General features: G+C 31.1%; 1 protein-coding gene across 2 annotated transcripts in view; it reads right to left on the bottom strand.

Annotated features, from left to right (window-relative positions):
- inaE (inactivation no afterpotential E) overlaps window positions 1-14,080 on the bottom strand; it is a 61,178-nt gene that overhangs the window by 21,178 nt on the left and 25,920 nt on the right. For both annotated transcript variants that reach the window (XM_088187073.1, XM_088187063.1), the window contains exons 3-5: window positions 6,902-7,008; window positions 4,289-4,393; window positions 4,123-4,224 (exon numbers count right to left, since the gene is read on the bottom strand). In XM_088187073.1, the coding sequence (XP_088043199.1) occupies window positions 4,123-4,224; window positions 4,289-4,393; window positions 6,902-7,008 (314 nt within the window). The remainder of the gene's footprint in view (window positions 1-4,122; window positions 4,225-4,288; window positions 4,394-6,901; window positions 7,009-14,080) is intronic.

Below are 14,080 nucleotides of genomic sequence, written 5' to 3'. Positions count from 1 at the left end.
ACCCTTTCAACTATTGGAAAGCACTGGATCGACACTTCTACAACCGATAGCGCTCGTGAAACGTGATTTCCTGTGTCGCAGTCCTTCTTCTGATTTTTTCGATCTCCGAAATTGAGTCAGCTCGTTTTAATCCAGTATATTTTTTCTGAGAGAAGAAATCAAAAGCAGCCAGCGATAAGGGTGCAATTTTGTAAAAAAATTATTCCGATTACCAGAGGGTCTATGGCGTAACTTTTGATAACATCAAGATTAGCATTATTTACAAAAAGAGATGAGGTCGAGATGAAAAGACGCGAGTGGCTCAGAAGCAATGACCTTGTTTATAAAAAACAAAGATTTTATGTCTTCTTATTATTACAAATATATATTAACAAGACGCATCCATGCTAATAGTTCAAGACAATTTTGAGTGAAACAACTATTTATAACAAAAGTAACAGCACAATTTTAAAACGAATTTTGATTGGCCAAAATTTGACCGAAAGCTGTCGCGTCGAGCTAAAATCAAACCCACAAATAATATTAAAAATATTAAAAGTGGCTGAAATGATCGGCCGGCATGCAAAATAATTTTACGCCGGCCGATAAATACAACATTTTTAGAACAGTACTGATAGTATTATATATCTTTATTTGTATATGCAACTAAATAAACATCCTTCTTAATGCAAGATTTTGTAGCTAAATTGCTCTGTATATTCCCGAACCACCGACTAGTGAAAAGCAAGCTTCCAACGAGTTGCATAATTCTCAGCCATATTTTCAGGAGCGTTATGAGCTCGTATAAAGCTAGTTGCTAAGGTAAGCACATTCTGAGCTGCAAGATTGGATTTATGAATTATAATATCTAGCTCCGCGTATACAACACAACAGCTCAGATTTGCATTGCTCGGTGCTAGAATACCTAAGACATGTATCTTTTCAATCTATTGCATCAATCGCACCTCTTGTTTGTGAAAATTGTTGTCAATTAGAACATAGAATCGTGTCGAAGCAGAATAATTTATACAGTTTCAAATTAAGCACTCCGTAGAGCTAGATTTTGTGTAAAATTTATTAAAAAATTTCGTTGAAAAATTAACGAAGAGTAAATAAAAATACTATATTTTAATTATTTTAATATTTCGAAATCTGTTAAAATAATTTTATAATTCGGTTCGGCAAAAACTGCAAAAAATAAAGTAGATTTCTGTGTAAATTTTTTTTTATATTATTTTAATATACGTGTGTATATAATAACATATAACATGTTTGACTTCCTTACTTTTTATCTACACATTTTTTTTTTTAAATATATTTCAATATGTTTTTTACCCTAACTACGATTTTTTTGAATAGCCGTCATTTTGAAATAAGGGAGCGAATTAAGTAGACAAATTAATTTAGTTGAGATATTTATAAGAGCAATTCTTAAAATATATTTTATGTTAAAACTACGGTAGTTATTGTGTATTTAAATTCGTAAAATTTTATTTTAATTTAATTTTCATTTTATAACCTAAGTACTTTTTTCTTTAATGTTTTTTTAACAACGAACATTTCTTGCGAATATACGTTGACAGAGAGAAATCAACTGTCACATATTCATGTTAAAAGCGCAATAAACACATAGGAAATTAATATTTATTTTTACGATTAAAAGGATTTGCATCCCAAAAAACACACACGAACGATTTTTATATCTAATATATTCGGCCTAGCTTGATGTAAATTAATAATCACAATATAAATCAGTAGAATTAGGTAAATCAAGGAAAACCTAATTTGCAATAATTGATCAAAATTATAATTATATAAGAATCATTAATTTCGATCTCTCAACTACGCTATAGAGCTACTAAGTCAAGAACTAAGCATCAACACAGAAAGCAACTGCTTCCCATTTCACGTCAAAACTGATCCGATGACTAGATTGTACATTACACTACATTAAGTAATTTCGTAGCATAATAAAGTCTTTGGCCTTCTTCAAGAATTTTATTCTGCAGAAAATGTCTTTATTTAAACCAGTTTCTTAAAATAAATTTTCCAAATATCACTAAAACTTGTAACAGTTAACCCAAATAAGAAGAGAAAATATAATAGATATTACATGTGACTTTATCTCGAATCTCCGCTTTCAGACATAAAGAATGTATCCTGTCTGCAGTATAATTCCAGAAAGTTTTTCACACGTGCCGAGTGTCTTAAGCACACGTGTTAAAGCGAGTCCAAATAAATTACCCGGCAGCGCGCAAACGTTTGTTAATTAATGCGCTTTCCGAGATAAGTCTAGTTACAAAAGCTTTCCATTTTTTTTGTTCGCCTTCCGCAGCTCCAAGAAAACGTTTCCTGTTATTTTCCTCATCTCGAGCGAGTGTTGCCCGCAGCCCTTTTGTCCGTCGTTTTTTCCACGTCTGCGTTGTTTTCCCCTTTGTCGCGGCTGGATTGCTCTTCATTTTCCCGGAAAACGTCCCGATTGCCCCCCCCCCCCCCAAGTGATGGTTTCGGATTTGTCTCGACGCTTTTCCAATTATGCAAAGGCATTGTCTGCAAGACTTCAAAAAAAATGCGTATATTTTTGCGTCTAGTCGCATGTTTCTGTATTCTTTTCAGGACCCTTTCACAAACTCTGGTTTCTGATTCATTGTTATAAGCATTGAAACTGATCAAATGTTACCCACCCCTTTCCAACATAATCATAGTGACTGTAACAATGGATTGTATAAGTAAGACTAAACAGCGATTTTTTCAAACATGACAATGTGAATATATATGTATGTTTATTAATATATTTATATCAGAGGTAACAAGTCCACAGAAGTAAAACTTGAAATTGAAAAGTCTGATTATAAAATATAGACACATTAAAAAAATGTGAAAAGTATAACAATTAGCGCTTTAAGATAAACGTAAGCTACTACCATGTACATGTCAACAGCCAGCTAAATAATTTGTTTAAAATAATGCATTTTCATCACCATATTAATTTGTCCTTTAAAATATAATTATTTACTGAAGCAAATACCCTTCTTTATTATATGATAACTCCAAAAAATTTTATTTTAATGCATTAGGCAATCAAAGGGTTAAATAAAATGGCAAATTTTCTCTTTACGAACAAATACTTCTTATTTTTTTTAATGTTACATTAATACATGGAATACTATATATGTATATATATAAAAAAATCATGGCGTCAAAATACTTATTCAGAAATAAAAAATGTGCATTCGAATCTTACGCTTCACGCAGAAAATTAAGTTTTGGTATTTTCTTTTAAAAGATAGCTGTTTATTGGTAAAATATCAATATTTTTAAAAAAAAAGTAAGAATTGATAAATATTTTTCATTAGTAAATTACAGACATTTTGAGAAATCAGAAACATTTATCAAATAAAGATCATGATAAAATATGAAATGAATAAGAATCAAAGTCAGGCATCGTGTTTCGTTCATTTTACATTATTATTAAATGTTCTAATACAAAATTAAATGGTCAGATTTTTCAGGGTAACTTTTAACTATAAAATAAAACTAGTAAATTCGCGCTTTGCGCTCGAAACTATATTTTTCTGTTAGTTTAAATCAAAACTCATTACTTAACCTTTTTATTGCTGGTCTACTATGTCTTTTAAATACAAAATAACTCATTTTTATTCAAAAAAATTATCGATTAATTTTTTTTCTAAAAATTGCTATTAAATATATTTTTTAAATTGTCTGTGATCTCTTTGATATGTAAAATAATATCAAAATATGTATTAGAAAGATTGCAACAAGCGTCTACAGCACGTCTGCAAATATACAATCAACTAGTCTCGCAAAAGCACTCCAATCTCAAGTAGCAGTATAAACGGTTAGATATTGCATCACCCGCTGCATGGAAAGAGCTTTTTAAAGCAAAGCTTTAATAAGTTCAACAATTGGCTACTTGAAATGATCAACTATTTTATATTGGCTTTATGCGGTCGTTACAGGGTTGAATGCGTACATTTTATATATAAAAATACATCGTTGCCGCGATGCACTTTAAAACGAATGCATGCAAGTGTAGGGATATGGCAGAGTAAAAATGAAATGGCTCGGCTTCAGACACAAAGACAAACGTGACTATTGTGCTTTTGAAATGATTTTACTCACCTAGGAGCGCTTCTTTGGCCACGGGCGTCGGACACTCCACGTAGTAGTGCCTCAGCCATACGATGCTTAAAGACAGCCATACTATGTCGACGATGAGGATCACTTGAAAAATGAACAAATGTATAATAAAGAGTTGTATTAAATGCTTTCAGAATATGATACATACATATTTTTGCATAAATGAGCTTTTGCATTGAAGACCTCGGTGTCTGGTCCAAAATATTTCCCCTCATCGACACCGCACATATGGCTAGCTCGTTGATGGTTGACACTGAAACATACAATATACGTTAATAATTATTTGTGGCAATCAGATCAAAATCATAATCATGAATTAAATTATCCGCAATGCAGATGTATCTGCGTCTCTGTAAAAAGCATTGTCGTTTTCGCGCGCAACGTTTCTCTTTGCGTTTGCAGCAAAGAACGAAGGTCCGCGGTCACAACTGACGACAACATTGAGCGCGTACGCAACATTTAATCAGAGAAACGGGAAAATATTTTGCAAATTTGGCATGATTCTGACTATGGAAATATGACTGTTTATAGTATAAAGTTTGCGCTAGATAGATCCCAAAACAATTACTGTCCAGAAACTAAAGTTTGGAGTATTAGCTTCTAACTGTCCGATTCACGCAAATAAACTTTATGGCTCTATAAAACTTTTTTCCTAATGGCATGAACGATGTTGGAAAACATACTTTGACATTTTTAGATAAAATATATATAAATATATAAAGTGTACATCACCTATTTCAATTTAAATAAATCATCACGATTTGCATCCATGAGATAAAAAAATCTGTAATGTTCGTTTAAAAATATATTTTTTTAATAACCACTAAATCCGATCTTCCAGATATAATAGAAATTTAAAAACATAAATTCGAATCTAGTTCTTTCGGGTAGTCACCGACTATACCACTAGTCTATTGTGCTGGTAAAACTGCTTAAGCGAATTATAAAAAAAACAAACGCGCTTGGGAAACAATTCCTGAATAGAAAATGTCATATTAGAACAAACAATGACCAAAACAGGCGTAAGCCCAATATGTTACAACGGGGTATATATGTATCAACTATTATCTATATTATAATTTACAATCAATAAATATCGTTTTACAGCTGGGGACGGTTTTTTAATATTAAAGCATTTTTTATAAACAAAATTAGTCTGCTGCGGGTGCTCGAACCCGTGACCTTTGGTTTCGTAGTTCGTATTTTTTATGTCACCGAATGAGTTATCAGCCCGTAAGTAGTCAAGTATTTTATATTTTTCCTCGAACAACGTTTGAACAAATTGGAAAGAATGCTGATTTATGAACAATAGCGTTATTGTTTAACTTCACCTCCTGTATCTCTTTGTGAAAACATATACGTATGTTCTGATAAAATATTTTTTGGCTTCTAGTAGTCGGAGTCAAGTGTTTGAGTCAAGCAAGTATATTTAATATGTTTCATTAGATAAAGCTTGAACGAATATATAAGAAGTCTGAATAGAATAGAAAATAAAACGATAGACAGATAATCCAGAGATAACGAATTCGGGTTCCTGCAGAAGACTCAAATTGTATTTGTAAAAATGCGCAATCTGTAGATTGTAAAATATATTACATAATAATTTAAAATATACATGTCACAGATTCCCAGACTTTTAGCCTGGTATTTTAATACTATTTTATATACATATTGTTTGTTTCTGATTGACTAATCAGTTATTTATATACCCCATTGTAACACATTGATATTATGCCTGTCGAATAATAACAAAAGATTTTAAAAAATAAGTAATTTAGAACATGGATTCTCAAATTTAATTTTACTCATTGCCACTTCTCAACAACAAAACTGTTCCGAGACATTTCAAAAAATATATAAAAGTATTGTTGATAAATAGTAAAAAAAGTTGAAATTCTCGCAGTACTCCATTACTAGCAATAAGAATAATACGAAACACAATAAATTATTGTACAGCAAGAGTTATCTATTTTTAATAAATTAATATTTTTTAAATCAAAATAATAATTTATTCTCTATTTCTATTTATTAAGTTTTGAACAGTCACCTGCAAAATCAATTCTCTGAATAAATTGAAAAAATAAATCAGATTCAAATAGGCCAATAAATAGTTAAAATAACCAGAGGAAAATAATGAACAATTAAACCGAAACTATGCGAAGCGACTACAATGGTTTTGCTCATAAATGGTCACCCGGAAGACATACTCTCGCTTAATTATTAGGGTTGCAGTTTAATAGACGTGGTTATATGGGTTTAAATAAATCATATACAAGTTTTAACACATACATTACATATTGACACATACAGACTAGGTTTAAAACTCAGACTGACAAACAAAGTCTTCGTTGATTTCCTTCTGATTTAATGGTTTTACATGTGTTCATATTTTGTTGTTATTTTGTTAGAATACAGTAATGGTCGAAAATATCTAGGAATGCATAGTAAGACTTAGTCATTGATAGCGTAAATGAGATGAAATGTATCTCTACATTTACATGGATGAGGAAGGCCTGTTATTACTTTCTCCGAACAAGTGTTAAAATCACACGCGGTAAGAATGGTAAAACCATGGGGTGAATCTCAATAGGACGTCATGCTGCTTCAAAACCAATCCCTTAATGCCGAATGTGCACAGAGGAGATAAACGCTTTAGCATTGGCAAACGTTTGCTAAGGGCCCGGGGCAATAAGTGAGCGGTACTCATTTAGGATATTAGGATAGATGGTGGTGTGTGTGTGTGTGTGTGTTATTTACTCACCGCTGATAATAACCAAATGGCCGCAGAGCAGTTTTAGCAGCAGGGGCGCGCAAGGGGGCGCCTCTTTTGGGAGGTACAGGCCCATCACGACGCCGAGAGCAATACACCTGGGGACAAAAGAGAAAAACACGGTTAAACTTGGTACGCAAGCGGTTAAAAATGCAGTGGGCAATTTTAAGAGTATCAAGCGTCTTGGTGGCAAGTTGTTTTATGAGTTTATGTGACGGGGTGGTAATAACTTTGAGAAAATATTTGTACTTGGTATATGTTATGTTTTGTATAACGCCGCAAAGTAAACTCGATATAAACAATAATAATGCCACTTCTCCGATCCTGTCATTAAGGTCCTGCAGATTTTGGATAGTTGCATTTTTACTCGACACAACGAAAAACATAGCTACGCTCCTTTCTAACTATTTGATATCTATTTTCAAAATGATTAGATTAACAAAAGCTTTCCAAAGACTAAATCAACAATAATACACTATGTTTGAATAAATATACAATAATATATAATTATATTTTGTTTCCGGATTTTATTATTACATACATTTGTTTATTTTTATTTTAAATTATAATAATGAATAAACTCTTATTTAAAATATTTTCTAGAAACGAGCACTGTCCTGTCGGGTAATAGTTCAAGCTTTCGAGTCCTAAGTCAAATCAAACTCTCTGTTCTGTATTCTAAATGTCTAGCAACAGATTTGATTTCTTATGTGGTTGTATGTATATATAACTGAGTTCACTATTAATGATTTGTTTCTTCACATTACCTCAATAGACACACTATATAATTCAAAAATTAAACACATATATTTTGGCAATTATGGAGACTTGGATCAATGATAGTGAAGAATATTTTTTTAATATCGATCTATCTTTGTATCAAGATTATATAAAAATAATATTAATTATAAAATTATTAAGGAAGCTAATAATATCTTATTCACTACCCTCGGTATCAAGATCACAGGGATAGATAGATCGGCGTTAAATATTTACATTGCTTATAAGGTTCCAAATTGTGTACATAATGATTTTTTAGGTTTATTATAAAACATGTTAAATAATAAAAATGGTGAAAAGTATAATTTTAGGAGACAAAAAATACATACAATATTAGTGATTATATAAAAATGATACAATCTTATAATTTCAACATTTTTTACAAATCTATATATATAAGGATTAGCACTAATGCTAATTCAATGACATATCATATTATGTCAAATTTTAATTTAATAGGAAAAAAGTATAATATCGACTATACAAAAGGTACTTTACCAGAAAAGAATAGTTTAAGAAACTTTTCTTCGTATTACGAAATAAAAGCTTTGTCGCCGACGGAGGACAATTATTTTGTCATCAGATACTGTTATTCTATATTGAGATTCGAGAAGAGACGAATCAGCTTGGGGCTTAACTTAAGTCCACCAGTCTTTTGAACCGGATGGACGAACATTCCCACTACTTTAGATATGGTTTTTATACTTTTGACTTTTAATAAATAAAGATTGGATAAAGTATATTAAAATCGAATTTTGGTCAATAGGAGAGCGCAAAAACAATTATCACTTCTCAGAAGTCAAAAATTCACGTCAAAAGCAATAAAATCGTGTCAGCGCCGTCGCAGTGGGAACGCTCGGTAACGAGCGTTCCCACTGTGACTGCGATGGCACGATTTTGTTGCTTTTGACGTGGATTTTTGACTTCTGAGAAGTGATAATTGTTTTTTGCGCACTGCTATTGGTCAAAATTCGGTTTAGATGTGCTTCACTTGACTCTTATTTATTGTAAGTCATAACATTGCTATTAAAAGGTTTTTTCATGAACGCTAGATAATCCACTGCGACGGCACAATTTAATTGCTTTTGACAGGGGGGGCAGGTAGAAGCATTTTCCTCTTGAATTTGGGAATTTGAAAAAAATGCATTAATGAAATACTATGAATTTCAATGAAAACAAAATATTAAAAAAACAACCACTGTAAATAGCTGAAATGACGTGTCTGGGCGGCGAAGGCAGCGTTTATTTTTTTGATGGACCGGCGGTGCCTTATTAAAACAGCAACAGTTTACTACTACTCATCAATTAACTAAGCTACTACTACAGCGGCCCAATCTGGGTTCTATCGAAACATAAGTAATCATAATACAGTGAAATCTCTTTGTAACGAATACCGAAATAACGAAATTCCCAGTATAACGAATCTTTAATTTGTCCCCGAAAAACTTTCATACAAAATGTTTTCATTGTAACGAAGACTAATCTCAATATAACGAAATATTTTGCTCCGATTTTACGAAATATTTTGCTTGTGAACACATCCGGCGTGTGCCGGATGTGTTCACAAGCGACATTCAATGTGTTTCGCCGACACTCAAACTTTTCTTATAAAATATTTTTTTAACAAATTTTATTGTGTTCATTACAGTATTTTTAAAAATTGATAAAAAACGATCTGTCAATATCGTAAGAGACTATTTTAATGCTGTAGTAAATGGTAATTAAAAATAAAATAAAAATATATCTTCCTTACATTCAATATAATGAATTTTCAGTATAACGAATTTTTTTCTTCGGTCCTGTGAGTTTCGCTATACTGAGATTTCACTGTACATTGCTTATAAATTAGCGAAATATTTAAATTAACTATAGACAACTACAAAATATAATAAAATCTTGCAAATCTTAATAATTTTATAAATAAAATTAAAACCACTACAAATAAAAGTTGATATAAAACCTTTACTAAAAATTCAGAAAATAAAAATATACATATATGGTTTGATGAGCTTCTAAATAGCTTATTAAAAATATAAATATGTATCATCACAATGGAAGCAAAAACCTGTTGTGTCTGCTTATCGAAGAAAAATAAAATTAGATTGCTACAATACAATAAAATGTTTAATGATGCTAATAATAACCAATTTAAAATATGGAAAAAATAAAACAATTATCAAAAATACTCCAGAAAATAAAAAATAAGAAATAAAATATTCTTAATATTAATGGAGATTTAACTACAGGTAAAAAAATAGCCGATGAATTTAATAAGCATTTCATCTTACTTGGAACATTTCTATCTGATAAAATACAAATTAACGTTGATGATATAAACATTATCACAGATATGGCTCAAATTAATAAATCTATATATTTTTAACAAATTAAATTAGAAGAAGTCATAAGATATACATATAAATTAATAAATTACTGTATAGCAGTTAAAACAATTAAATCAATTAACAGACTTATTGCTCTCATTTTATTAAAATTATTCAATAAATGTTTGGAAACGGTTTTACCAGTTCAATCAAAAATTTTGATTCAATTCTAGCCAATAAAATAAATTATTTTTTTACAAACATAATTTATAATATGTATTTTAAAACAAATCCAGCTTTTGATTTAATTATTGAAATACAACAAAACTTAAATAATAAAAATAAAACTTCAGAATTATTTATAGACTTAAAAAAAGCTTTTGACACAGTATACCATAACATATTATTAGAGAAATCAAAACATATTAGAATAGTAGAACCAACGCTAAATTTATTAAAAAGTGTTGTAGTAAATGGTACACAAAGCGAACGTGAGGTGGTGAAGTGTGGAATTCCACAGGGCTCTATTTTGGGACCATTATTGTTTATTTTATACATAAATGATTTAATCTTATGTGAACTTGTAGCTAAAAAAAACATGTTTTTGGTCCATTTACTACACTAAACATATACAGTACATAAGCTAGATTTAACCATGTAAATTATAATCTAATATAATTAATGACGATGTACATACATATATGTAAGTATGATAATATTATTTTATAGTTATTACATCAGAATTTAAGTCGGCCAAGGCCTTGAAGATGATATTTTACTATGTCTATAGCAAATAATATTTTGTAGACACTATTACACGTTCAAACACTCAATATGAGCTTTCACTAAAATGTTTTGATTCGTTCACTTCGAACGCCAAGCACTCGACATTCGCAAATAAACATCCATTATAAAAAGGAAAGATCGAATAGACGTATGCATGTATATAAATGTATAGCACAATAAACAACGTTCATATAATTTTTTCAATGAATATTTCATATATTGAAAAAAGCTAACCCTTGTATACAATGCATTTTTTTTAATACATAATGACCAACGTTTATGAATAATTCATTGGATTGTTATTCCGTGTTTATTCAGGTTTGATTACATAATTTCGAATGATAAACGTTAAAATTTCCGATCATTAATTTCATACACGCATATAAATATTTCACGGTGATACAGTAAAACCTTAAGAGTGAGTAATTACACGTATCGAAAATACCTAAATCCTGTACGCTGGACCCTGAATAAATATTTATGAGGAATCAAAGGTTATGGTATCCGAAAACCAAAGGAAGCGCCATCCAATCTATGTAATCCTCAAAAGAAATGGAAAGTCGTAAACTTGATAATATCGAGTGGCACCGTTAAAAAATACACCAACAGTGTTCTTTACTTTTATAGTCCTTTCATCATTTAGGCAGATGACTACTTATTGAAAGTATAAAGTAAATGGCGATGGTCGATTATGTAAATGTGGACTATAAGCTTAAATCTGTGGAAATCTTCTATTCAAATCAGGAAAAGTTGCAGCATTAAGCGACGCGCAATTTTCTTAAACACTGGGATTTACGAAAGCGTATATTTATTTATTTTAGATTAAATTAAGACCATCGTGGCCTAACAGGTTACCCCAATGCGCCACGATGGTCGAAAACAAATTTTAAATTTATAAAACATAAAAAAAAAAGTATATATACATAAATATAAAAATACTTAAACATAACAAAAAAAATTATAAAATATTAAAATTAAATGAAATAAACCGGATCAGCTCCTCGTAGCTGACATTAAATATGTCAATATGTAATGCCAGCGTATTAAGGAGCCGGATGGCCACAGCCATAGGCGAGTCGGCAAGTGCGGATGTCCTAGCCCTAACGGTCATCAAAAGAGGTCTCGATCGTGATTCTCGAAAATGTTCAGGAACCCAAAACTGGAATTCCTCGAGAATAGCTGGATTGTCGACAGCACCTTTTAGTAATTTAAAAAAATGCTTAGCGATATACAGCTTTCTGCGAGAACTCAGCGAATCATATCCCAACGCTCCTAAAAGAAAGGCGCTGGGATATAAGTACGGATAATAACCAAATGTCCTTTTGTAAAGGTATCTTAAATACCTTTTTTGAATTTTTTCCACTAAAAGGGAATATTTGGCTATTCGGGGATTCCAAATTATAGATCCCGATTCAAGAATGCTACGAACTAAGGTGTCATAGAGGATGCGAATAACTGACGGATCGTCAAAGTGAAAGGCATTCCTCATAACAAAGCCGAGCATCTTGGAAGATTTATCACAGACGTCGTGTATGTGTAGAGAGAACCTCCATTTGTTCTCGAAAGTGATTCCGAGATCTTTAATGAAAGTTTCTCTAGTCAAAATGTTACCACCGAGATGGTAGAAATAAGCTGATGGCGAACGGGATCGAGAAAATGACACAGTATGGCACTTTCCGACACTAAAGGGCAGACGGTTAACGGAAGCCCATCTCCACAGAGAGTCTAAATCACTTTGTAGAGAGAAGGAGTCCGCAACAGATCGAATGCATTTATATAATTTTAAATCATCTGCGTACAGAAGAAAACTTGAATGTTTAATTGCAGTATTTATGTCATTAATAAATAACACAAAAAGCAGAGGTCCCAGATTGGATCCTTGAGGAACCCCCGAAGGGGTAAAATATTCCTTTGACAATCGGCCACCATACGTTACAAACTGTCTACGATTGCTCAAATAACTTGAAAATAACCGAGTTAAATTATTTTACTACGAAATGCAATGTTTATAACATTTATTATACACTTTTGATCAATTTATAAATTTTTATTTGGTCCATAAGTTGTGCAATTAATTCAGTACTAGTTCAAATTTTTTATATAATATTTTTATTTTTTAGTTTTATCTAAGTGAACTTCATTGATTTAATTTAGGAGTGAGCAAATTTTTTGTGAATAGCCAAAACGGAAATATTTTATGCAACGAAAATATTTAAAAATAAATTACTTTGAAAATATTTTTAAATAAATTGCCTATTGATGTTACTCACAATGTGCTCAATTGTAGACCATAATATTTTTAATGAAGTTAAAAATACAATCTAAAGTGAAATAAACTATAATGTGCCGGATCCGATGGTGCAAATAATCTAAGGTGTTCAAAGCCTCTGATTATTCATTGTATTATTCACTACCAGGTACTTTATAGGAAATATCTCAATCTATGACATGTTATTGAACCAATTGTCAGCGGACGTGACATTTTCATATCATAAATTGAAGTAAAATATCCTGCATCGCACTACTTACTGACTAATTCTCTCATTGCAACTGGAGTACAATCATTAGGTACATTTGAAACAATCAAAATGTATATGTTTATCACATTACTGTGTATAAACAATGAAAAAATATTTATCTTCAATTAGGCAATATAAACTTCTGCCTATTTGCCAAATATGGTAATTAAAGTCGTTACGACTGAGCCACTTCAGACGAAGCTAAATTACGCATCGCATTATATTTTGCGATGTGAAAAAGAGTATGTGGTATATAAAAGATTATTTATATGCAAATTTGTCATAATGGCCTCAATGACTTGCAGACGGGGCAAATGGACGTATAGAGCCCCATTGATCCGCCCTGAACGAGTTTAACCCACTTTTGGTGAAAATTTAATATCGTCGATAAATTAGGATCTCTCTCGAGAAAAGTATCACGGAAAATTATGAGACTCACCGATGAAAAGCGACATTAAAAATGTCAACTGTTTTTTCTTTATAAATGTTTTAATCCGATCCTTTAACAATCGATAAAGCAATTAAACTTAACCTAAACTTTAAACGATCTTAGAGGAAATTAAGATTTACCGGCAGAAGAGTAACATAAACTAATTACATACATTATCTGTATGTCTTCAGACTGAATATACAGTATGGTCAAAAAAACTTGAACAAAAGCAGTTCTTACTTTACACATTTGTATAGTCAATGCGCAAACTGCGTTTAGATATAGTATTTCAAAAGACACAATGGTAAAATATAAACAGCGACAGACGGCA

The sequence above is a fragment of the Plectrocnemia conspersa genome, unplaced genomic scaffold, assembly GCF_051122295.1.
Source record: "Plectrocnemia conspersa isolate PC_06_02 unplaced genomic scaffold, ASM5112229v1 ptg000001l, whole genome shotgun sequence".
Classification (NCBI taxonomy): domain Eukaryota; kingdom Metazoa; phylum Arthropoda; class Insecta; order Trichoptera; family Polycentropodidae; genus Plectrocnemia; species Plectrocnemia conspersa.
This window is presented reverse-complemented; position numbering and strand designations above follow the sequence as displayed.